The sequence below is a fragment of the Lonchura striata genome, chromosome 2 (genome assembly GCF_046129695.1).
Source record: "Lonchura striata isolate bLonStr1 chromosome 2, bLonStr1.mat, whole genome shotgun sequence".
NCBI classification, from domain to species: Eukaryota; Metazoa; Chordata; class Aves; order Passeriformes; family Estrildidae; genus Lonchura; species Lonchura striata.
Window position 1 is genome coordinate 100749779 of NC_134604.1, and position 25449 is coordinate 100775227.

The 25449-nt window shown below is 39.4% G+C and overlaps 1 protein-coding gene across 5 annotated transcripts in view; it reads left to right on the forward strand.

Moving 5' to 3' along the window:
• The window catches only part of REPS2 (RALBP1 associated Eps domain containing 2), a 90631-nt gene that overhangs the window by 14874 nt on the left and 50308 nt on the right, over positions 1–25449 (forward strand). For all 5 annotated transcript variants that reach the window (XM_021532330.3, XM_021532329.3, XM_021532331.3 and 2 more), the window contains exons 2-4: positions 18709–18832; positions 21069–21217; positions 22749–22872. In XM_021532330.3, coding sequence (XP_021388005.1) covers positions 18709–18832; positions 21069–21217; positions 22749–22872 — 397 coding nt within the window. The remainder of the gene's footprint in view (positions 1–18708; positions 18833–21068; positions 21218–22748; positions 22873–25449) is intronic.

Sequence of the window (25449 nt, forward strand, 5' to 3'; positions counted from 1 at the left end):
TCTCATTAAGTATCTGCATATCTATTTCATCCTTATATGAGAGGATTGTGGAACTTTCTGAAAGTACTTACAGATTTTTTTTTATCTTTAAAAAAATCCAGTGTTTTTTATTATGAGTAAAAATGAGTAAGAGAGACTTTCATTAATTTCTTACTATTCCTCTGCAGTTTTTCTTTACTTGTACAAAACCTGCACAACTATGCCCAGTGGAATTTTAAAATAACAAACTCCACCATTCATTTCATGTCAGAAATGTTTTTGCTGATACTAAATCCTGGAAAAAAATTATGTAAGGTTATCTAATTATGAGCCAAACTTACCTTGATTATGTACCTTTTGACTTTGTAAACGTGTTTTTAGATCTTGAGCTGTATAAACTGCTTGTGACGTGGTTTGTTTGAAAGACTATTTGGAAGGCAAAATAATTTCGGAGGACATATGCTTGTGTTTAACCAGCTTCCCCAGTCTAGAGAGATGCTTGAGATGTTGCATGTTCTGAAAATGCCAGGAGGATACAAGCAATGGGCAATGCTCACCTTCATCCCTGTAGCCCTGCTCAGCTGGGTCTGGATGTTCCTCTGCTCTCCATACTGACTCTGCTACTTTTGGAGCAAGAAACTGGTAGGGAGGAAGACCAGTGAATCTGGACAGATCGAGGACCCCTTTAGTGTACAAAAGGAAGAGGGTTTGATCATTAGGAAGAGAGGCTGCCCAGTAAGACCAGACTGTCATTTTCACTTTTCAAAGTATGACAGAGAATAAAAGAAAGGATAATCAGGAAAAGCTTGTATGAGGTTTTGTAGATGTTAGGTGTCATTGAAAATTAGTGATCTTTCTGTACTTTTTTCTTGAAATGGCTGCTGAGGTGCAGACCAGTGGACACAGTCTCATCTTTCAGGTCTTATGACTTGTGTCCTAAGTTGCCCCTGGGTTGCCATCTCTTGCTCCTGGCCTTCCACACTGCCTTTTCATAGGAAAAAGGCAAGTGGCAGCATGAACGCAGCATAGCACTTTTCATGGGCCAGGGTAGCAGGAGCATTAACTGCTTCAGAAACAGCTCGTGACACCTGATGCCGTGTCAGCACAGAGAAGGGGCTGAGCTGCATCAGCAGTACCCATAAGACCTGTCAAAATCATAGTCTGGAAATGCTTTTCTTGACACCTCTGCCCTTATTTCAAACCAGATGAACACCAAAGCTGTTAAGTTCTGAAAAGTGTTGGGGAGAGTATTGTATGGTGTGATAACATCAGCCACATCTTTACAGGAGGCTGAATAATCTACAGGCATGGAAAGGAGCTTGGACCATCCCTCCCTACCCTTTTCTGCCCATAGCAAAATCCCATTGCCATGTATTGAGCAATTTGTTAATCCTTGGTGCTAACTCTATAATTTTTATAGGTAATGGACTCTACTGCTGCCTTATCTTTGGGTTCAAGGTTATTTTTAAACCTGATGTTGTTTGTATCCAGTGTAAAGAATAGATTATTCCCATCCTTTTTAAAGGCTACTGCTACCATGCCTCCTTTTAGTTTAGTGTTGCAGACTGACATTTACATTTGGACATTTCTGCTGGAAGTCTTGGGAAAGTGCAAGCAGAGAAAGCTTATAATCAAGAATCTTGAGGTGGCATTTGCTAGTAAGACAGAAGATAGTGTAAATGGTCACATCTGATGTAAGAATAAACACCATATGGGAGTGATTCTTCAGAGAAGTGAGAATTCCACTGTGGCTTTCCTCTGGGTTCTGAGTGGGGAGTCCCTTGTGCCCAAGACACACTGGTATGTTTTCAAAGGCCTGGGGAGCTGCAGTGCCAGGAGAGGTCCTCCCTGTGGACAGGGCTGTACCGCCCATTCTGCTGATCTCAACCACGGATCACGGCCCTCAAGACAGTCAAAAATGCATCAACCAACTGCAGGATCTTTACTTTCTGGGGTCATTGCCTGCCCCAAAACTGTCTCCTTGCCCCAGTGGGCTAATCCATAAAGAGTTAATGAAGATTTTGAGGTTCATAAAACCATGCTAGTTTCCAGCAAGGCAGGGTTGTGGTTTCTGCACGTGTTGAGGTGGTGGATTGTGTTGTATGGTGTAGCTGTCTTCTTTCCTTTAAATTCTAGTTTTAAAAAAAATATTACTGTTAGTGACTTCCCTGTGTGGTCATATATACTTCTTGTCCCTGAAACCAGCACTGGTTGTGGACCAGAAAATAAAAGCCTCATAACAGCACCCAGTGTTTAAAGGGCCCTCAGCTGGAAATACTGGCACCAAACTGAGCAAACAACCCCAAAATAAAGATTAAAACCCACACAACCCCCCCGCAAAAGTCATCCCTTAGTAAGGGAATGAATTCACAGTAAATTTATTGAGTTGGAAATGTTGCTTATTAATTCCTTTAAAAACAAGTTGTATATGAAGCTCTTGGGAGCCAAATGAGTTGGATGATTGCCATCTCGTATGTCTGTCAAGTCTTATAGAAGATCAGCAATTACTATGCAAACACTTTCATTACAGAATGCTTAATAAGGAGACTTAGGAAAAATATTAAACTCTAGAATTGGTTTTCTGTTACCTTCTATTTTGTTCCTCCTATTCTCAAAGTTTCATCTGATGTGGACTCGTTCAATGTGTTGGGTTTCCATATGCTGCGCCCTCATCTGTGCACTGTGTTGGAGGTTGGGACCCAAATGGACTATAAATGTCTTGCTCAGGGATCCAAGCTAAGCTCTTCCCAAAGTTTTTGTAGAAAATCAGTTTCCTGTGGGGAGTGTCAAGATTTTTAAAGTTAATACTCTGTGGAAGTGCCTCCAGCTTTTTTAGCAAGAAGGGAAAAAAAAATCTGGCATTTTTATGCAATCTGAATTAAATTTGTACTGTTGATGTGCAGTTAAGTGCAATTATATACCTCATTAAAAGTTCTTGTTTAAAAGGACAAAAGGATTTGTATTCATTCAGTTTGAATTAATTCCTTTTGACGTTAAAGTGTAATGCCAAAGATTTTCAGTGTTGTGGGAATTATTATTGTGAAAGCACTTCTGAGGGATTTAAAAAAATAAAAGCCTGGGTACGGTGCCAAAATATTGTGACATTAAAAAGAAAGGTACATAATACAAATAAATTCTATTATAAACTGTAATTTAATTGAGTAATTTTTGCATGACTTGTTCATTGTGAACAAAAGGTTTTCTGTATTTTTAAATCTAGAAGGATGAAACATACAGGTAGGCAAATAAGATTCTAAAAGGGCACGGGTATTTGAAGAATAAGTTTATCTTTCAGAATTTTTTTTTAAATTGGTTTTACTAACTGTATTATTTATGTAGCATTTTGAATGCTTTTTCCGGCTTAGTGCATTGTGACATTTGCAATTTTCACAGTTTTTTTTGTGATTGTTTGCATAGGAACATACAGATTATCTTTAAATTTGTGTAGTTCTTAGGGTTTATTTGAGAGGAAAAGGTAGAAAAGCTTGTTATTTGCCAGAGTTAAAATTATCCTGCTTTTGCATGTACCTCAAGATCACTGGAGTCTATAGGCATAAAATACCTCAAAGCTGTATTTTATATGTCAGTATTAAATTCCCTCTTTGTGCCAGTAAGGTATGTACAGTGCTGAGAGTCAGAATTATTTGTGACATCAATCCCAAACAGAGTTTTGAAACTGTAGTGAGTAAAACCAGTCTATTTGCCATACATGTTGAGAAAAGCCTTTTTTTTTTCTCCAACTATTTTAAGAATTTGTACTCACCAGAATTTTTTCTGAGAATTAGAGAGTTTACATTTTTAAAAATGCATAATGGGCAGTGCTTCTTTTAATTTCTTGTTGCTAATTAGAGTAGGTAAGTAATTTTAATTCAGAACTACTGTCATACCATAGGTTATTTTAAAAGTAATTTTATCTTGATGTTTCACTTTTTAATAAAACCTGAGAGTCTTTCAGATAGTATTGCAAAATATGCATACACTGATTTGTTTCTAGAGAGAAAGTGCTTGTGGATAGTTTGATTTTTTTTTCTGCTTAAAACAGTTTTTTTAGAGGTTGAAACTCCTCTGTACAGGTACTGCAGAGCAACTTAGAAAGTTAGTATGGCTAAGGACTTGAAGAAAGAAAGAACTCCTATTCATGCTCATCAGCAATGAGCTCGCAAATGTGGTTTGAAGCAGACCATCCATGGAGGTGCTTTTTTGTTTGCTTGGTGGATGGGTCACCAGGAGAGCAGATGTAAAACTAGCATTTTTCCCCTGCCCCTGTGCAAGCCTCAGCAACTTAAAACACCTCCCTCTCCCCCCAAAAATTCCCAGTATTTTGCATCAGCCCTTCTCTCCCTGTTAGCCTACCCTCAAAACCATCAATGAAATGTAATCTGTATATCTTTTAAGTATTTACACACGGAAAAAACACTCCTGCTTTCTGACTGTAGACCCAGTTTCAACAGCAAAATAAAACTAAGCCACAGTTGAAAAATGACAAGTGAAGAAATGTGGCAATAATGTGTTTTCTGTTGTATTCAAATTTTTTCCTCTTTCATTTAAACTTGCTTTCAGTAAGTTGTCAGTAATAGGAACAGCTGAAATTTAATTTCCCAGTAAAATAAATCTTGAGCTATCCCAAACTGACAGCACTTGCTGTGGTAGTCTTGCTGGGCAGCAGCTGGGGAGGCAGGGCAATATTTGTTAGGTGGGACCGGAGTGAAGGGCACTGTTGGCAATGTTATCTTGCTTCTCATGCCTAACAAAGTGGTTGTTGTAAGTCTACTAAGCCAACAGATTCCTGTGCAAAAGCACTAAGGGAATTAAAAGCTTTAGCAGTTCCTGCACTCTGAGGAGTTTGAATGGTCTAGTCAAGGAAAATAGGGGAAAGAGTATATATTTGTTAAGTACTTCTGCTTGTTCTCAGGCTTCAAACTAACATAGCAGTTAAGAGACTCAGGCGTTTTCAACCCTTGAGCTTTCCTAGTGAATTTCCATGGGGTTGTTTTAATGTGAGTCTGAGAGAGAAATTTAGAAGAAAAGAATTTCTAGCTCAGTTATTCAAAGACTATGTGCTTAATAAAATATAATTTTATTAAAATCTTCTGCATTTTTGTTTCTTTCTTTATAGCTGCTATACTTTGTCTCCTTTTGTGAATGTGTTGTGGGGTTTAATTTTACGATAAACTATTTGCGCTTCAGGACTCCGCTTTCATTTAGTGCAGAAATTGTGGAAAGTATGAGGCAGAGGGTTAGGAGAAGGAAGAGAGGCTGCTGCCTTTAAGAATTGTTGTGCAACACAGGCTTGGGTTCTAGTATTTAGTTTTCATTTACTTTAGGCAATAATTTGCCTGGAGACATCTGACTAAATATAAAACTTCCCAGTATTAAAGAACAAGAAAGAAAATAAAGCAATTGAAAGGAAAAATGATTGCTAACTAGTTCATTCACTGTCGTGGTGCATAGGCTTAATTTTCAATACTGAAGCAAAGTAATGCTAAAAACAAACAGATATTTAGAAAAGCTGCATGTGGCAAGCTTTTGCAAATAATTTTTTATTCTAATATCTAGCAATGTGTACAGATGTCCTTTTGTTTTTCTAGATTAATGCCAGAAAGTCCTGTGAAAGTCATAAAAGCCTTACAGCTAATATTCTTAAATGCTTTGCCTGCTGTGTTTTCTCCTCAATAATAGAGGTGCATTAAAATAAGCATAATGTTAATTGTTGCATTAAGACCAAAGAAATGAGAAACGGAATAATTTTGCATTTCAAATACCTTGTGAGCTCCTCTGCAAAGCAACTGTACTGAGAGCTGGAGAAGGTGTTTCAGCAACAGCCATGAGTGGAGCTGGTACACAGTTGCTCTTTCCCAGTGCATCTCTGCTGAGCTTAATTTTCTTGAACGATGGGCCAATGCAAAATAATAATAATTGCTTAATAGAATAGTTATTTAGAGCAGATTGTAAATACTGAATATGCAGCACAACAAAAGACAAGCATGGAACTGTCCTCTGATGGTAAATGCAGACTTATTGTCCTGGTTTTGGATTATGCTCCATTTGTGAACTGACCCATTTGATTGTAGAAGGATTTCTTGCAGGGTTAAAGAAGTGCTAGCTCATGTACTTTGTGCCAATCGCAAATTGATTTCAGTATAGCTGTTTGTGATTCAAGTCTCATTTCATACAGAATTCCCAGAGTGTTTTGATTTCTGTATCAAATGAGACCCGGATCACAAATAACTATACTCATATCCTTATAAAATCACTAAGATTTGACGGGACCTTTGTTTCTTGCTTTGCAGATAGTAATACATTTCCTGCAGTGGTCATTAGTGCCTTTGCATGCAACATTGGTCGCAGATCTCTCTCCATTTTACCCCTCTCTTCAGAATTGAATAAATTAGCAGTCTTTTCTCTGCACAACATTTTAATTTCTCCCTTATTAATTTGCTATTTTGAGCTATAAATTTTTGTTGAAAGTTGTGCCAAGAATGGAGAAATGAAACAGGCATTTGCATACCTATCACAAACCTCTGTCATCGAGTTGCTCCCCTCAGCTGTGCAAGTTTGTGAGTTCCCTAGTTTGGTGCACAGATACCCTGTGTGGAGAATTATTGATGTCTTAGAAGTCCAAAGCAATATTTGACAGTCTTTTGCAAGTGCAAGTTAGGCTATCATTATCAGAACAGGAGAGAAAAGTTGAGCAGGAATGGCTGTGGCACTGACGTGTGATGGATCGTGCAGCATTTCTGATAGCAGAGAAATAGGCTGCACCATTAAGTGACTTTTGCCTTTCCAGAGTGAACCAGCCTAAGCTGTTCCACACAAATTGCCACTGACTTGGTGGTTAGAAAATCCTTTTACAGAATTTCACTCCTGACTTACCTCTTTGTCAGTGAATTATGCCCATTTCAATTGAGTGCAATGCTCCTAATAACATGTCAATTAATTTTAAACTGCAGAAATCTTCACTCTGCCATGAAGACTTGGAAAACAAGCTTCATCACTTACTCCCACTGGGGTTTTGGAAAAGGCATAATTTAAAACAGTCTGTAATACTTTTGGTCTCATTTTCTAATGTACAGAATTTAATTTTTGTAACCACAAATTTAATTTAAAATTAATTTAATTTTTAACCACATTGATTAATTTTAATTTAATTTTAATATTTTAATTTATTTTTTAAACCACATTGGTTAAAAAAAAGAGTAGTTTTTCTAAATAATTTCTGAATCTTTAAGACCATGTTGCTAAAGTTTAATTCTGGACAGTTATCTCTTTCTGTAGTGCTACAGAAGATTTTGCAAGGGGGTGTTCTTAAGTGATGTATTATTTATTTTTGCATATTGTGATGTTTAGGTCTTAGAGTTGTTTTAAGCAATTAAAGAGGGAGGAAATGTAATGAAAACAAACATAAAGGTGTTGCTGAACTGAATGTTTAAACACTCATCTGTATTGCACTGGCTGGAGTGAAAAAATCTGGTGTTATAAGTCATATGTTAGAGAAAAATGTATAAGAAAGGCTTTATTCCATTTCTTTACTGAAACCAAGGCCCATTGAGAAGAAAGAGATCCAGAGGGGTCAACTAGAGTTTTGTCTTGTAGAGAAATCTTGCTGTTGAAGAGTCTTGCGTGGGAGAGGCCATCCAGCTTTGATCCATCTGCCAGGCTTTCAAAAGTTCAGTCCAGAAACCTGGAGCTGATAACTTTGCTGCTGTATTTTTTTGGCCAGCTCTGCTATGTGTCACTGGTTGGGTTTGGGTCACTATATTTGGGTGGGGTCTGAGACTATTCCCCAGATGCATATCCTGGGAATATTTCCTGCATGGAAGTACCAACAGGTACTCCAGGAGCCTGCCTGTCCCCCTGCCCTGAGAACCCACTATTCCAGTGGGCTTTCAGCAGGGCAGCCTGTGGATCCCATCAGAGACACCACAGTTCAACACAGCAGCACAAAATTCAAGTCTCAGCTCTGTTAAGGGTCACTACCTTTGCTTTTATTCCTCCTGCATTTTAAAGGGTTTGTCCAAAATTCATGGGAAACCTGACTTAATTGCCAATTTTTAGAGCAAAGTAAGCCAGCTCCAAGCCTTTGTCAGCACATCTCCCAGAGGAGGGGTTTTCCAGGCTCCTCTGCAAACCCTCACTCGGGGATGTGAGCTCATGGAAGTGGAAGGTCTGCAGCCAGGTGCTTTTGGGTGCAGCCTGGCCGCCAGCGCCCTGAGCTGCCGGAGCATTCTGGAAGGGGCGCAGTGCTGGCAGTGTGGGAATGAGAAGTGGAAGTCTCTTGAGCTTTGGGCTGGGATTTTGTAAGGTTTGTAGAAGGAAATGTGAAGAACACATCAATGCACTTGTAGCCAGTGGTACTACTGCTGCTTGAGGCCAAAAGAGTTTGGCAAAATGAGTTAAGTACTGATGACTGCTGAAAGGGGAGTATGGATTACTGCCTCTGCTATGGCTTTTTAGTTTTTCAAAGTACCTTGTTATTTGGGTAATACTCTGTGTATTTGAACTCAAACAGCAGAAAACTCATGTTTTATCCTGAAACTTCAAAAGATTTTGAATTTCTTCATGGGCCTTGTATTGCAATGATGCAAGTCGTCACTAAAATTTAAAAAAACTAAACACTGGATGTTTTTCTGCAATCTTTATAAACAGCATTAGGTGTTCTCTGTGTTTGATCTTTTGTCATCTACTACCCACACAAAAGTTTGTCCCACACAATTAAACCGTGGCCCATGTGGATTAGCATACAAGTTTTTTGTCCGTCTGCAGAGGGGAATTGAGTGAGGTGCCTTGTTTGAATATGATCAGAGATGAAGAATTTATTTAGCTCTAGTTTGTGATTGGGTGCATTAAGACTGCAGTGGTGGCTGGAGTTGTGTTCCATCAACAAGTAGGAAAATGTTTGCTAAGAAGAAAAGGCTGCTCACCTTCCAAGATAAGTAGAGAAATGTTTTTGCCTGGATGTGAGAAGATAACAGCAATTGTCATGAGGTTTGCCGTCGGTCGCTCTTGGTATGCTTTCAGCTCTGAGAACGCCTACAAATGGAACAGATTGTAAAGTTATCCTGGCATAGCATCTGAGAGTGAAACTCCTGAAGTATTTCCTTGTAGTTACAAAGAGATGTGGAAATAATAAGGCAGCTGTTTTAGAGGCAGCAGGAGCACACTGTAGTACTGTCTGTAGGCAGTCCTCTAGACCTGCAGTGGTGACTTAAAACAACTCTGCTTTCCCATGTTCACTTATAGCAATGCAGTTACTTGGGCAGAATGGCAAAAGAAGGATTTGACTGTAAAGGCATATATTTTGGATAGCCTTAGCTTGAGTTTAACAGTGGAACCGTCAAAAGAAATTTCTGGTAACAGTTAATTTTTATACTTTTACAAAAAAGTTACAAGACTTTTAGCCCATTTTCCTCAGTATACTTGACTTCAGCATTTATCTAGCAATGGTTTCCATAGTTTTTCTTAGGTGCAAAAAGGGTCTTTGAATTTGAGAAGATGTTTGATTGTACATAACACATTATGGTGTGTGCACAGGAGATGCTATCTCCTTAATCTAAGTTTTTTCAGCGTTTTTCAAGATACTCCTTGCATCTTTTGTGAGTTTGCACCTTTGTGAGTTTCTTTATGGGTGGTGGGACAATGATTTCACAGACTATTACTTATACTGAAGCTTTTTATGATGATGTTTTAACATGAGAACAAAAAGGACTTGTATACATGAAGCAGAGCTTTATGTGTGACTCGTTTATTGAAAAGTAAGTTGCAACAAAGATTTGATGTTTGCTTCTTCAAAGGGTAAATTAAATCCTGTCTAGCAACACGTTACGGAATTTTCTGTAATACGCATTTGTTTTGTATGAGTAATACACAAACTGAGTTTGTACTTCAACAAGAAATAAGGCATCAACCCAACCAATGAGGATTAATTTTTTTCTTCAGAAAAATCTGTTATTTCTCAGTCTGTGGTATGCTGTTAAGAGACTGAAATTTAACAAAGGTAGGATAAGAATTCTCTGTATGAATGGCAAACTACAAGATTCATTTATATGCTTTTGTGCATACTTGGAAAGTCCATAATTTTAAGTGGCTTCAAGTTCCATTATAAAATGTCAGTATTTTAAGGTTTTTTTTTTTTTAAACCCTCATGATAGGTATTTCAATCCATATCTGAACTGCAACAATGGAGGGACAATTTTTCCTTTTGTAAAAAAAAGGCTTGGGCAGATTGCAAAAGTTTTTCCTTTAAAGGTTTGATTTTTTTTAGGCTAAGTTTCAAGTTATATTTAATTTCTATTTTGCATATGTATAGACACACACCATTTTGAATATATTTTGAAATACATTGGATTAACAATGAACTCAAGCTTATAAATGAGTGCTGTATTTTTAAGTTAGTGAAAATGTACTCTGAAGATCAAAATATGCTAACAGTTACGCTGCTTGTGTGAAGTATTACTTGAAATAATAAACAGCTTTGTTGCCAAAGTAGTCTAAAACACCCCAAAAAAGTAGTGTTGTCCTTTAATTTTCCCATGATCATCCTGTATTTCCATTCCCAGAGGATACTGGTGCAGCTCCTGTGCAAAACATGGCATTTCCACTTGAGCTAAAAAGCAGCTCCCCATTCACTCTCACTAGCAGTAAGATTTAGATACTATTTTTGTTCAACCTTCAGAAAATGAAAGTTTTAGGAACAGATGGATATTTTGGTTGGCCTAGTTCCAGCCCTGGCCAAATTTCAGTGTGGATAGTTGCATCCTGCCTCCATCAAGCTCTTGCCATGGGGTAAGTGGAGTTCAGGATCATGTCTCTGCTGAGTGGACAAGAATTGGAGAGTCTGGGTTCTATTCTGTCATGTCTTGGACTTTATCTATGTTATGTCCCTAGATATGCTCTTGAAAGAGATGAGGTGAGCAGGAAAATGAACAGAAATTCTGGGATTACTAGTGCCTTTACCATATTTGCACTGTATAAAACATATAGTGATAACCATCTGTAGGATGAGCTTTATGAAACTCATGTCCAAGAGAATTAAATGCTCTTGGCAGGGACTTGCAGCAGAAGAAACTTGGATAACCCTTGTGGAAATTTTCTGCAATTTACTTATTTGGATGGGGCAGTGTGACAGCTCCGTGCTTGCCATTTTACTTGCTTTTACTCCCTTGTTTCCACAGTCAAGATTTGAAAAGCAGATAAAGCATCTATAACTGTTTACTTTGTAAATTTCTATGGGTTTTCAGATTTTAACAGTGATTTTTGGCAAGACTGTGCATGCAGCATTTCAGAGAGTGACCTGCTGAGTATGTGTTGCCATATCTAGATGCAAACGGATTATCTACAAAGAATGTGAAGCAGTTCAGTGGATAAATGGATTTATATAAAAAATCTGTAGTGATTGTTGACATCTTTGTGCCAAGTTCTTAAAGCTGGAGTAACCTGTTGTCAGACTTTATTTTTGTGTTCTAAGCATTACTAAAATTTTACTTTTACTCTTACAGATACTTATTGACATGTGCTGTATTTAACAATCATGTTAATACAAATTTGGTACAGTGAATATGAAACACAGAACAACTTTAGATGCATGAATGTTGTTCTTGGAGCATCCATTTTCCAAATATTGAGAAAAAAAATGCAAGGAAGTTTTGAAAATAATTTGCTTCATCTCTTTCACCTCTGTAGCCTTTACACATGCTCCTAAAGGTATGTGTTTGGTGAAGGAGGTGCTAGGTTTTCCTATCAAAGACAGAATGAAGTATCAGCAAATGTGTTTAATGACGTCTGACTTATGGCCGTAGACACTGTTATCACAAAAATAATTTACTCGGTGTGGTGATTGTCAGATATTTCTCAGGAATGGGGCTTCTTAAACTCCCCTATGAGACTGGCGTGAGCTGAAAGTATCTAGCTTTTCCATGTCACATACAGGTAAATGGTTGAGTAACCTTTGTGTATTAAAGACCAAAGGTTGAGCATGGGAGATGGCATTTCTTTCAAGTACATTTCAGTGGTTTTTTAAGTATTAGCATGCATCAGCAGCCTTTATTCTCTGGCAGACTTTTTCTTGTCAACACTCCTTAATAATTGAAATCTTTTGCTTATCAGTGCTGACTCACATGTCCTCATAGCTGTATAATTCAGATCAATATTTTGTGACTTGTGGTATGCTGGCATTACGAGTCTTCCACTTGAAGAGAAGTGCTGCATGATTCACATGCTTGGGTTTCCTTGGGCATGCACAGCTCCCTGTTACAAGACAGAGGACTGGACAGGCTCTTGCACTGACCAGGTGTGACTGTCCTGCTCCTGTCCTGCTCACAGGCAGGATTGAAACCAGTTGTTACAGGTTGGGGTTATTTTTAACCTCTGCTAAGGAATCAATATTTTCCAGTACATAAAATGTTTCTGCTGTTAAGCTTCATTGTCAGACTTGGAGTTGTTTGAACCTGATTTTGTGTTGTTTCATGCAGTTCTGTCAGTAGTGTTGCGGACAGTGGGCGCTGAATCATGAGGTTCTCGGTGTAAAATGTTCTGCTTGGAGCTGATGGAAAAATGTTTCCCTATTCCCAGAGTGAAGTGCTCTCTCCCCAGATATGTAAAGGTGTGATGCACTAGTGCAGGCAGATGTGGATGGTTCTGGGTCTTGCCAGGAGGAGGGAAACCCTGATGATGCTGTCAGCAGGTTTTTGCCTAACTCAGGAGGTTGCTCTCTGCTACTTTTAGTGCTATGTTTGTTATATGAAGTTGTGAAACTATTGCAGTTTATCTGTTGCTTGCCTTGCAATTTAAAATTATGTTCTTAAATGTAAAGTGATGATCATGCAGAGATTAAACTATAAGAATGTATTATAGTTAGCACTTTAAAAATATACTGTGTATATGTTGCCTTCTGTGCCATAAACTAAGCTGTTTAAAATTTTGTTATAAAAATTGAACCCTGCTTGTTCAAAATAGCTTGATTTTTAGTAAGCATTTCAGGTGGTGCTTAAAAACATCCAAAATAGATAAAACATCTGTTTTTAAAAGACAAGATGACAGAAGAAAATAAATAGTTACAGAAACATCACTGATATGATGGAGCAGAGGTAATGAACCTAATCCATGGCAAGGCCTTTTCCTGTGTACTGTTCCTATGTATATGCTGGGAATGTAACACCCCAGCATATTCTTAATGCCTTCCCAGTCTGTAAACCTTGATGTGTTGTTTTTTACTCTGCTTTAAATATTGAAGAAATAGATATGTAGCCCTGAGCTCGAAATAGTATTACCAATGTCTGAACAATGATCCATTGAGAAGTACCTGTTTAAGAATGTAGCAAAACTTGTCTGTAATAAGCAGATCAAAGAGTCTGTAAACACAAATTAAAAAAAAAAAAAAAGAAGAAAGGGTAAAGTGGGTCAGATGCATGACACAATTTTGAGATAAGCTGTTGATAAGCCACTGCTGCAAATATTTGTCTTTGAAACTATTATAAACAGCTGGCTGACCCAGAAGGGAGCCTGAGGTCACACTGTAGTTGAGGACTGAGCAGTGGCATCACAGTTGGTTGTCCTCAGGAGAGTGCTGGGTGAGGTGTGCACTGTGTAGTGGCAAAAGCTTTTCAACACTTTCCCTAAAATTCAGAGGCAGTTGATAAACTGGAAAATATTTCTACCTCATTATAGATTGAGCAAGGACAAGGAAAATAGATGTGCATTATGGGGTTGCGCTGAGATGGAAATTGTAGAGAGAAAATTTCATTTGACATAGGAGCCAGTGATGGTCACCTTCTTTTTCCCTCCAAATAAGGTGACTCATTCAGCTCACACGTGCTCTTGCAGGATCCCTCAGCCCACATGGACTTGTGAGAGCCTTTGAGCTGGATTTGCCCATGAATGACAAGCTGTGACCATCTATGTGGCAGGTATCAGCAGAGTGACAGAGAATCAACAAAAACTGTGTGCCAGCCTGATACAGAGGATGCCACAGCAGCGAAATGAAAGAGCAAAAGCCCCAGATCTACCTTTGCCTCAAGGCTCCAGGATGACCATTTCAGCCTGGCCATAGGAATAGGGTATAATTATTTCTGATCATACTCCTTTTTCTACTTATTAAAAACAAGCTTCAGATCTTGGCTCATATTCAGTTTCTGAAGTTTAGTTCTTGCAATCTAAATTAGACCTGCCCAGTCTGTTTGTGAGGTCAGTGCTCTTGGAGACTGCAGTGGAAACTTGTTTGGAGAGAACTGGGGAGAGCTGGAAAAATGTCAGATTGGGCTGGGAAAAGCTGCTTCATATGGGATGTCTTCAAGGAGCAATTATAAAAATAACACTTGCTGTCAGCCAATAGAGCAGAGCAGTGAGTGGATAAAAAAATACAAAAATCTGCTCTGTGTTCCAGTACCTGAAGATGTAGAGCTTTTCTATTAGAAGTTTGTGTGGAGCACAGTGGTTTCAAACAGTATCTCTTCGGAAGAGCTCATACCTACATTTCAAATTTTAATGTCTATGAATTTGAGATTTGCTTTTTAATACTTACTAAAAAGTATATATTTTTACAACCCTAGAAAAACAAAACTTCTGACCTGTCAGAAGGTGTGCAGGTTTATAGATCTTGCTCTTTCTCCCCTTCTTATGGGCACTTGGTAGAGAATGTGATGCAATTCCTCTACAGAACAAATGTGTTAAGGCAACCTGCTGAATATTCATTGTCTACTCAGCAGTGTTCTTATCTCACAAACCATTGAACAGGGCAATTTTCCATAACTGGAATATTGCTGCAGGCCAACTGATCAGGAGGAGTCAATGAGGTCTTCTACAGACAGCTGGCAGTACCCTCATCATCACAAGCCTTCACCACCTTCTTCAACCACTCTGCTATCTTCTGGAAAGACATTACTGGGCACACAGACCAGGAGAGTCCTGCAGAGCACTGGTGATCAGCTTTTGATACAGGTAGTGGAGGAGCCAGCATGGAGAGGTGTGGTGCTACACCTTGTGCTAATGAATAAAGAAGGACTAGTTTGGGATGTGGGCTGCTGGGGCAGCCTTGGCTGCAGTGACCATGACATGGTAGAGTTGAAGAACCTGTGTGGAGGAAACAGGGCAGAAAGTAGGGTCCCAGCCCTGGATTTCAGCCTCTAAAGGGATCTGCTTGGAGGAATCCCATGGGTTACGGGTCTAGAAGGTATGGGGTGGGTCCAAGTGGTTAAGCTTCAAGCATTACTGCTCCAAAGATGACCAGGGGACTGGAGCATCTGTTAGGAGTGGACTGAGGCACCAAGACCTGTTTAGCTTGAGGAAGTTGGAGAAGGGATTTTATCAATGTATGTAAGTATTTGAAGGGAGGTGTCAAGAGAATAGAGTCAGGCTTCTTGGTGGAGCCTAGCAACAGCACAAGGGGCAGCAGGCACAAAGTAAAACATGGGAGGTGCCTTCTGAATGAGGAAGACTTCTTTACTGGGAGAATGGCACATTCTCCTTCTCTGGACATTTCTGGAACCTTCCTGTGTGCAATCCTGTACAACCAGCTCTAGGTGATCCTGATCTGAGCAAGGAGATTGGACTCGAGGATCTCCAGAGGTCACTTCCAACTCCAGCTATTCTGTGATTCTTTGGACTAACTCTGTTTGTTGTCCTTAGGTTAGATATGGCAAATAACATCTGTAACCCACCACCATGGAGAATTATTTCCAATACATTCTTCATTACACTTCAATATTTTGCTATCACTGGAGGATTTCAGTTTTCTGCTGGAGAATTAAAGGAAAAATTGTAATATAATTGGACAGTCAATTGTTTTGCATTAAAATCCCTTGAAGTATCAAGGCATGCCAGTTGTTTTGATTTATATGTGCGTCTGTTTAGCAGGGCACAAGCAGAAAATACCAGTTCTTTTCTTGCCGGCTTGTTAAAAAGTATGCAGCCCAAACTGACAACAGATTCAAGGATTTAAAATGAAAAATTACCATATCACATTCATATGCAGTGCCTTTAATTTGGATAGACCTTAGGAGATTCTTAATAGCATATCACACAAACTAGCTTAATTTCAGAATTGCATATCACTAAGTGTAATTTGCTCATCAAAAAGCTATGTGCACTGACCCTGTGAAAAGTAAAACCAGGAAACACAAAAATAATGCAGTGTTCAATTTAAGCTGGTGTGAAAATTTGAGCAGGCAACATGTTCTGAGGATTTACTTTTGGATAAAGGCTAATCTGCTACCAACTTCTGTGGTTGCTGGAGAAGAGGGGCTGCTCTATTGGCACCTCTAAGCAGGGTTCTGATGCAGATAGTGTGAAATGCTGTCTGGAAGGAAGCCAAGACCCTCTCCTTTAACTGGACAAGGAGCCTGATGCAAGTAAATGCCTATAGTCGCAATTAATCTATATATATACACACTATTAATTGTCTAGTAAATTTGACTACTCTGTCAGCTTCCATCTTTTATTCTGGATCATTAACAAAGAATTCAAAGTCTGTTTGCACAAATAACAGAAGCTTGTGTCTATGAAATTTATTTCTGTTGTTATCATCAAGAAGCAGAATTACAGAGAGGCAAATTCTGGTTGGTTTGCTATAAGATTGTGCTTGAGAAACATCACTGTATTTTCGAGGGGTGAGATGTCCTTGATAAAATTGTTTAGTCTGCTTGTTCACTATAACATATTTGTGTTTCCATATGAGGAGTAAGCAGAGCATTTGCAGCATTCAGCAACCTTAATATTTCAAAGTAGAGAAAATATATGGTAAATGAACTCTTTGGGTAGGTAGTAGCATCTCTGAAAGTCCCAGCTGCTCAATATTGCCTTTTTCCAGCAGCAAGCGAGAGGAAACACATCATGGTGACGCTGTTGCTCCATGTCAGCAAGCATTGGCAGGGCAGGAAGTGTGGCCAGGGCAGGAAAAGAGCCCAAGAGGAGAAAAGTCCCTATAAGGTATATCCTGTAGGCACAGGCAGGGACTTTGTGTGCCATTTCTGCCCCACAGCAGGAGCCATGCCAGGTGCTGCCCGTGGATCACGCAGGAGCTGAGCACCTGCAGCCTCCATGGGAGGGCCTGGCTGCTGGTGGTGCCCAGCTTTCAGCGCTGGCATGTTTTAAACAAACATCTCCATAACGCACCAGAGCTGTGAACCCAGATTGAATTTCAGCTTGGTTGTGCCCCTTCTCCATCTGCTTCTCGCCAGGCTGGTGACTTGGATAAGCTGATGGCTTCTCATATACCTGCCACAGCAGCACTGTCCCCAGAGCTGCTGGATCCTGGCGTGCCCAGAGGTTTTGCCCGTGAGGAGCAGTCTGAAGTGCAGCTGCTGTGCATGTTCCAGTCCAGTCATCTGTGCTCCACACGCTGCACCTCTGCACTCCACACCACTGCACCAGGCAGAGCCAGGGCATCCAGCCAGGTTCTCCAAGGGGAGAACCCTGCTGTGGAGCTCAGGAAGGGTACCAAGGGTGAGCCCAGTCATCCATCTCAGGTGCATCCCAACTGCCTTGCTTTCCCACTGGAAAATAAAAGAAGCAAGGCTAGTGATAGAGGGAAAAGCAGAATAAAAAAGGATGCAGTAATAGAGAAAAAAGTAAAGAGAATGACAAATGCTTCTGGTTAATTGAAACTGTCCTTATACAGAGACTCAATCTCCCTTTTGATCAAGCAGTAAGAGAAAAAAACTATTTGATGTATCTTGTGACCAAGTCTGAAACTTGTAGGAAGAGAAAGTAGCCAGAGTTTGTTTAGCCAAAGCAGAGGGCACATACAGAAAAGAAGGGGTTTGCTTGAAAACAATTGTCTTGATTAATAAGAACTACCATTTCAAAACATTTGATTTTTTCAGTAATTTTTTTGACCTGACATTTTGCTGCTGTGTATGTATGTGTATATATACATATAAAAATAATCAGAAAAAATAGACTTTTCATTTGTGCTATTTGCTTATATTCAATTTAATATTTTCTGTCAGGCTATTGTAGCTTGGGAGCCAATCCATAGACATGGCTTTCCAGAAGCGACACTTAACTCATGGAGAACTGTCACAGAGGCTTCACCTTGCCAGCCAGTAGTCATTGCTAATCTAGGTGTATTTTCAGGAAAATAATTTGAGATTTCCTATTATGTCTGGGGCAAATGGAGTTTTGTTCTAACCCCAGTGCTTGTCTGAAGTTTGTTTGTGAACATCTGGTAGCTCCAGGCATGGGAGAATTGGTGGCCATGCTTAAAATTTGCTGATACTTGCTGTTTAGGCATTGTGTGAGTGTGTGGTGCTCTTTGCTTCATGAAAGTATACATAGAATTTAAAGTTCAGTGCTGAGACCATGTTAATTTTTCACACAAAAAATTGTTTGCTCAAGTGGTGTGCTGGGGTCTTTCGTTATGTTCCAGTTACGGTAATTATCTGAACTCTTGTTGTTAGGGCTAATATTAAGTATAATTTTCCTGGTGCAAAATGTTTTACTGGACAGAGTACATAAGAACTTCTAGTTTCCCCTGCTGTTAAAATCTTACATAGTATGAAAACCCATAACTTGTTTTAGGATGGCAGTGTTAACCAGCAGCATTTCTGAAAAACGTTAACAGCTACCAACCTGTCTCTCATGTACTAATGCTCTGAGTTGAAACAAATACGTGTAGTAGAAAGCTTCAAATACTACAAGCATTTTGTGTTGTTAAAGTTTTTTCTTTGTTTATATGGAGATGTTGACATCTGGAAGAGCAAAATGCATTTAACTGACAATGTGTCTCTTCTCTCTCAGATTACAGAAGTTTGTGGCGCCAAGCGTGTGGGTTATTTTGGTCCTGCTCAATTTTATATTGCTTTGAAGTTAATTGCGGCAGCACAGTCAGGGTTCCCAGTACGGATTGAGAGCATTAAGAATGGTAAGTAGCAAATTTTGCTTGCAGTGCTATGCACTTGTTTCTCCCTTTCTTTAATGCTTGTCAATTCTCCATGGTGGTAAACTCTTTCTTCTTGCATTTCTATGAACAATTTTGAGGAGCAGAGAAAGAGTGGAGGGTAGTGTTACATGCTCCAGGTGAGTGGTGGAAGATTGCAGAGAATTACCGACACGGGAGATCTGAGATGACGTCTCCCTCTGGAAGAGGCATTACAAAGGAGCAGCAGGAATGACAGATGATCAGTGTGCGAGATGCATTTCTCTCTCACCTGCAGCCTCTAATCTTTTCAGCTGTCCAGAGTGAGAGCTGTTAGCTGCTTTGGGTGGAGGCACATCGTGGGGGGACATGGGCAGGTCAGGGAGTCGCTCTGTGCAGGGCAGGTTGTAACATTCATCTGCTTTAGCAAATAATTCTGCTGAAATAAATGGGTAGTGGCGATAAAATCATAGTGCTTACTGTGAATAGGTGTGAAAATGCATATTAGATACATTTTAAAACACTTTTATTCTTCCCAATGAATTGACAGTAATATAAAATTTACCATTTTTGGTGGAGAAGAAAGCTTCTTGAAATAGTCTTATCTAACTCAAACTGTGAAGAGAGAAAGCAGGTCCCTTTCAGCTGTGAAACCTTGATAGCAACTTGGAAGGGGCTCAGTTTTCTTGCTTCAGTGATGCACACTGCCTCTGCAGGGCTCAGGCTTCAAAACGCAGGGCTTTTTGCTTGAGCTGGAACAGGTTGGAACCCTTATTTTCTGTATCCTGGGTGAGCCTTGAAGCCATGCCCTGAGGCTGTGCTTGCACCATCGCACTGGAGGAGCAAAGCAACCAGCTGCAAGATCAGAGAGAAAGCTGGAAAGGCAGCGCCTGCTTACAACTCTGCTATCCGGTCACTGCTCCCAGCACAGCTTCTACTCTGCTGTCCCTGATAAGGGCAATGAAATGTCAAATCCATGTGCATTGCGAGGCACACGAGGAGGTTCCCAGGTCTGCCCCATCCCAGGGAGGGAAGGCTGGAATGGCAAGCACATGATGACCTGTGTGAGCTGAGCTCCTGTGGTGCAGAGCTCCTGGCCAAGTGCCGGGGATCAGATGCAGCTGGCACAGTTCAGGTCAGTGCCTTGCTGGAGCAGGAGTTTGAACCAAGGGTGAAGAGGAGTGGCTTGGATTTGGCTGTCAGTTTTCCTTACAAACAGCTTCTGCACTCTCTCATTGCTGTCTTTTTTAAAGATGTTAATTAAAAAGAAAAAAAAAACAAAACAAAACAAAAAAAAAAAACTCAAACAACAAAAAAACTCTCAACAAACTAAATTAGAAACCTGGACTGAGATTTACTCTGTATGTTTTACAAGTCCAGCATATGCAAATAATCCACAAATATGAGTGCAAACAGGTACTTGCAGTCTTGTATTGAGACCCTGCTTACTTACTGTTTCAATAAAATTCCAATAAAACTTTTTCCAGTGCTAATTACATTTTCTCTTGAAAATGTATTATGAGTACCTTTAGAGTGAAGTGAGTAACATGTACCAAATTCCAATTGATTTATTTTTCTCATGGTTGTAGCTGTAGGTGTAAAAGATTACAGAGGTGATGAACAAATAACCTTACTTGGTGTTGAGCATCTGTTAATGTTAATAATATTGATCTTCTAGGGTGACTGTGCACAAAAATAAATGGTGTTTCTGCAAAATAATTGGGAATTGTCTTAAAGAGTGAAAAAGTGTCAGTCTCTTGCTCAGCACAGCAGATGGAATGTGGGACCTTTTGACACAGCTGTCTTTCTAGGCCTTGGTGTGATCTCTGAACCCTACTATTTTTGATTTGTTCCTTTTATGATGGCAGCATTGAGGATACTGTGATCCTGACTGATTAATTTATCCGTCCCACAGTTTCTGTGGGAAACTATTCTTTTCATTACAGGCAAGGTTTTGAAGGCAGGAAATGAGTTTGCTGCTTGCTTTAATAACATGCACAAGGCTTATTTCTTTCTCTTTGCATGGAGAGATTATATATTAAATTAGTGAATGTAGCTTTGTGTAACATTCACATTTTTATTAAGACATAAAACAATCAAAGACGTCCCACACTTAAAACTGCTACAAAATATAACTAGCAGTCTTTTATAGATAAACTTTTCATTCGTTTTACAAGATGATACTGCTTAAAGTGCTTCTTATGTTCTGTAGTCTCAATTGAATTTTTCTCTCTTAATACAGAATTGCCTCTGCCACGATTTATGGCACTGAAAAATGACACTGAAGTACGTTACGGGACTCCAGCAGAATTCCATGGAGTTAAATTTCAGGGTCCACATGCAACTTTGGAAAAAAATTCCTACAAAAGAACAGATGAAGCGGACAAACAGGTAACAGCCGTATCTCCTTCAGGCCAACATGTCATTATGGATCCTCTTTTTGGGTCCAGCCCTGTAAATGATTACACTCACAGGGGCTTACTCAATTTTCCAATACTATACAGGAGATGAACTCCTGATGTGCACATGATCCCCATCGTGCCTGTGTTCTAGTTTTGATGCATTCCAGTTGCTTCCCTGAAGAAAATTTTCTATATGAGCTTGTATAAAGCTGTCAGCTCTTTAATACTCTGTGTAAGTTCTTTCAGTGTTTTCCTCCTACTTAATCCAACACTGTTTCTTGGAGAGGAAGTATGAGAAGCAGCAAATAGAAATCTGTCTGTGAAAGAGAGCAGGAAAGTGAGTGATTTCCCATGGCCATTATGGTAATGGACTAATGGTCCTTACTCCAGAAATAAATCAATTGGAAATGAGGTATTCAGTGATGAGCCACTATTGTTGGGTGGGGTAAGGACCCCAAGTTTTCTTTCATTTTTTTATCTCCCCAAGGAATGGTCCAGAAGATGTCTGCTTTACTTTTTTCCTGAGTAAAACATTGTCCCAGCATCTGTTGTTCTGAGATGCCAGTTTAATGAAGCATCCAAGGGACATTCATATTACCTGTATTTAGGAGAGTAGAGAGCACTTGTTCAGATACAAGGAGCTTCACAGTGCTGCATAATTTTCCTAAATGCTGATTTGCATAATTTTCCCCAGGCTTAACACCTTCTCCTCTGGTACTGTATCAGGTCATGTTGTAAGTGCCTGGTGGAAGCACTTTTATCTTCCCAAAACATATGCTCATGTATATCACGGGGTGTGCTGCCGTCAGTAACGGCGTTCCCAGCCTGAGGTCAACCAGCAGGAGTGAGCTGATGACAAGATACACAGGTGGAATAACAGGATCAGGAAAAAGGAACATGTTTGCCTGTTCTCTGTGTACTGACACCCAAGCAGAGCACTGCCCTCAAACCCCTGGCTCCATCTGGATTATCTGTGTTGTGTTAATTTTCCTCTTTATTCAATAAAACCTTTCAGGCTTACATCCTTTTCTCAAGCAATCTCAGTAAATCAAAGGAAAGAGGAAGCTTTAGGATAATTACCCAGTGATACTTACAAAGCCACAGTGTTTAAAATACTGATCTAGAAATGTATTTTATTTTTTTGTACTTTTTTTTTAATGTGAAAAATTATATCCCACAAAGAATGCACTCATACTGTGTAAATTCAAAGCTATCCACTCACATTGAGCCTTCTACATATACTTCTTCAGGCATCTTTGGAAGTAAAATACATTGAGCTGACCATTGTAAAGCTTTGTTATAGCACTGCCATGCTTTATCCCTCAAAGTCTCAGTACCATAGCCTGTCTTGTCCATTTTAAGCCTTTTCTTCGAAGTAAAGGGCTTGAGGATGCTGCACTTTTTTTTTCTTGTTTGTCCATCATATTGTATGCACTTTTACCACGTTGCAATATTACTTGGTTGTTTCTTAAAATTTTTGTCTCAGACTTGTGTTTTGTGTTGGTGTGCTTTTGAAATAGGAGCCCAAGTCTCCTCCGATGTCTCCAATTTGCTCACCTCCTGCTTCTCCATCTACTTACCAGAGAATACCCCTAAGTTATGGATATGGTAAAGCAAGAAGTGGGCTGGAACAGCAGCATGGAGGTAGGATAAAAATGGCAATGCACATTGTATTCAAATATATTTTCTTTTTTTTTCCCTTATGAGAAGCATCCAAATTCTAAATTGCAGTGACAATCAGCCTAATGATTTTAAAATTCAATTAGACTCATGTTTTGAGAAATTATTTGATCAATATATTTTGACTGTTCAATCCTGTCTTCCTATTCACTTTCTGTTAAATTAGATTTGTGTCTGACTGCTCACAAATGCCAATACCTAAGCTCTGACAAGGGTTTGCAATATACCCCAGTGGCAGAGAGCCTGCAAGGATTGTCAAGACTGCATGATGGTTTTGGTTCATTAGAGGGCAAGAAAAGCCTGCTCCCTATTTCAGTAGACACATACTAATTTTCAAATTTGAAGTGAACCATACTTTGCAGAAACGGATAATATCATCTGTGGTTTTGTAACAGAAATAATAATAGGATGAGAGTATAGAAGCAGTCCCAGAGTGTAACTTCAGCAATTCAAACAAAAACTAGGCACTGCATAGGTTATTCTGTCTCTCATTTTGGTGCCATTAGAGTAGGTGGGAAAACATTCAGATTTTAATAAGATGCTAAGGGGCAGAAACCAGTTTAACTATGGCTTACAGGTTCCTCTTAATACAAAGCACCTGTGCTCTCACAATTGCAGCATGTGGTGACCAAGTTGGTGGCAATAGGAGGCATTGGTGTATACCATTATCCCTCCTGCTTTACATTATTGTGTTTGTAGTGAGTGAAGATTGAAGCATGCTAGTCCTTCACCTTTTGTCCTTATTTACAAATAAGTGACAAAAGAGCTATTCAACATGTTGAATTTCAGTACAGCTGTGATAAGAATGTGTTTGACACTATAAAGTGGCCTCCACCTGAAAACTGTACCAGTACTGAGTCACAGGCATTCCCCTGCTGTGTAGGTAAAGTGCAGCTTGTTCTGAGGTGGGATTAATTCTGAAAGAAGCACACTAGTGCAGTTGCTTTCTGGTACAATGCATGTTCTGCCCCAGTGAAGAAGGCATGTGGCAGAGAGCCTGTGCTCTAGAGAGCTGGGCAGGGGGTGTCTGTCAGGTCTGGCTGACCATGTACCTGTTGAGTGCTCTGCTCTTTTCTGGCACTCTATCCCATATCTGTCAGTGCTGTGCAGGAGTATTTTGGGTGTTGGGGTTTTTTTCCTTCTGAATTTGGTTGCAAATATAATTTCTGTGAAATTTCTCATGGACTCAGCAGCTATGCAAAGTGACCAGGGACAGCAGCATCCAGTCCAGCTGTCAACATCTTCCAAAATTAATTATTTAACTGCTCAAATTTCTAAGGTAATAAGATCTTAGAGGTGCAGAACAATGACTATTTTCCAGAAAGCAATTTTTCCTATTTTCCAGAAAAGGAATCACTCCTATTTTAATTCCACTGGGGATACTTCAGCCAAATGTATTCTCAATGGCAGTGAGCAGTTAATATTTTATGACCCATGCTGTACCAAGTGCCAGACCTAATGGAGGATCTGCTGGTTCTTCCTGGCCTTTAAGATTAAGACCATTCCAGTTTCCTGAGGAGCACTCCAAAGGGCAGCTGTGTGTAGTGCATGTGGAGGAGGTTCTTGTGCCCCTGCCCTGGGCTGGGCTGTAGACCTGACCCTGAAACTAGGCAGGATGTCTTCAGGGATAGCCCTTTTCACTGCAACCATGGCTGTGTACATTTTACAGTTCTGAAAGATTTTCATGCTAGCAAGCATGTAGCCATGAGTCTTCATGCTTAAATCTCCCCTCTGAGGGCATCTAAATTTTTCTCACCTTTCACTTTCCTGTTTGTTTTTTTTTTAATCTGAAATTAGCAGTGACTTGTACGTAAATAAAAATATATAACAATACAGGATAAGACCCCTTAGGAAGACAAGGGTGTTGGAGGCATAGTTTTTAAGCCCTTCCTGAGATCAAAAGTTTTAAGATTTCTTGGACTCCTTTTTCATCATGACTCGTTAAGGTTCTGACTATCTAATGTAGAGTTTGTAATGGTAAATTTTAAATAGGCTGGCAGCAGTTCTCATCTGTGTAAGGGTTTGCAAGTGACTTGCCTTTTTTTTTGCATGCTTGCCCTATTTTTAAAACATTGTTCCTAAATGTGTTGTTGTGTCACTGCTTACTATATTTGCTGCAGTGGAGCCCAAGTGACTTATTTTAGCAAAAGCAGAAGAAATTGTTACTTTTCTTCACTAACTTTAAATAGCACAAAATGGTGAATTGTGTATTTTGATTTTCAACAGAAGTTAGGGAAGGGAGAGGAAGAGTATATGGAGAAGTAATGGTTTGCTATTTTATAGCATTGTCAAAGCATATTTTTTATAAATCAAATTAATTATTTATTCTTACTTAAAATAGTTCTTGTGCTAAATGTGGCTGTAAGTATATAAAATGTATAAATGCATGGACAGGCTGTATAACTGTATATTTAAACACGATGAACAGCGATTTCTTTTGTCTAGCAATATATAAGTGACAGTGTCTCAGTAATGTCTGAAGAAGAATGGTGCAATGGGAAAGACAAGTATGTGGCTGGAATTTTGTTGCATAAGACAAAA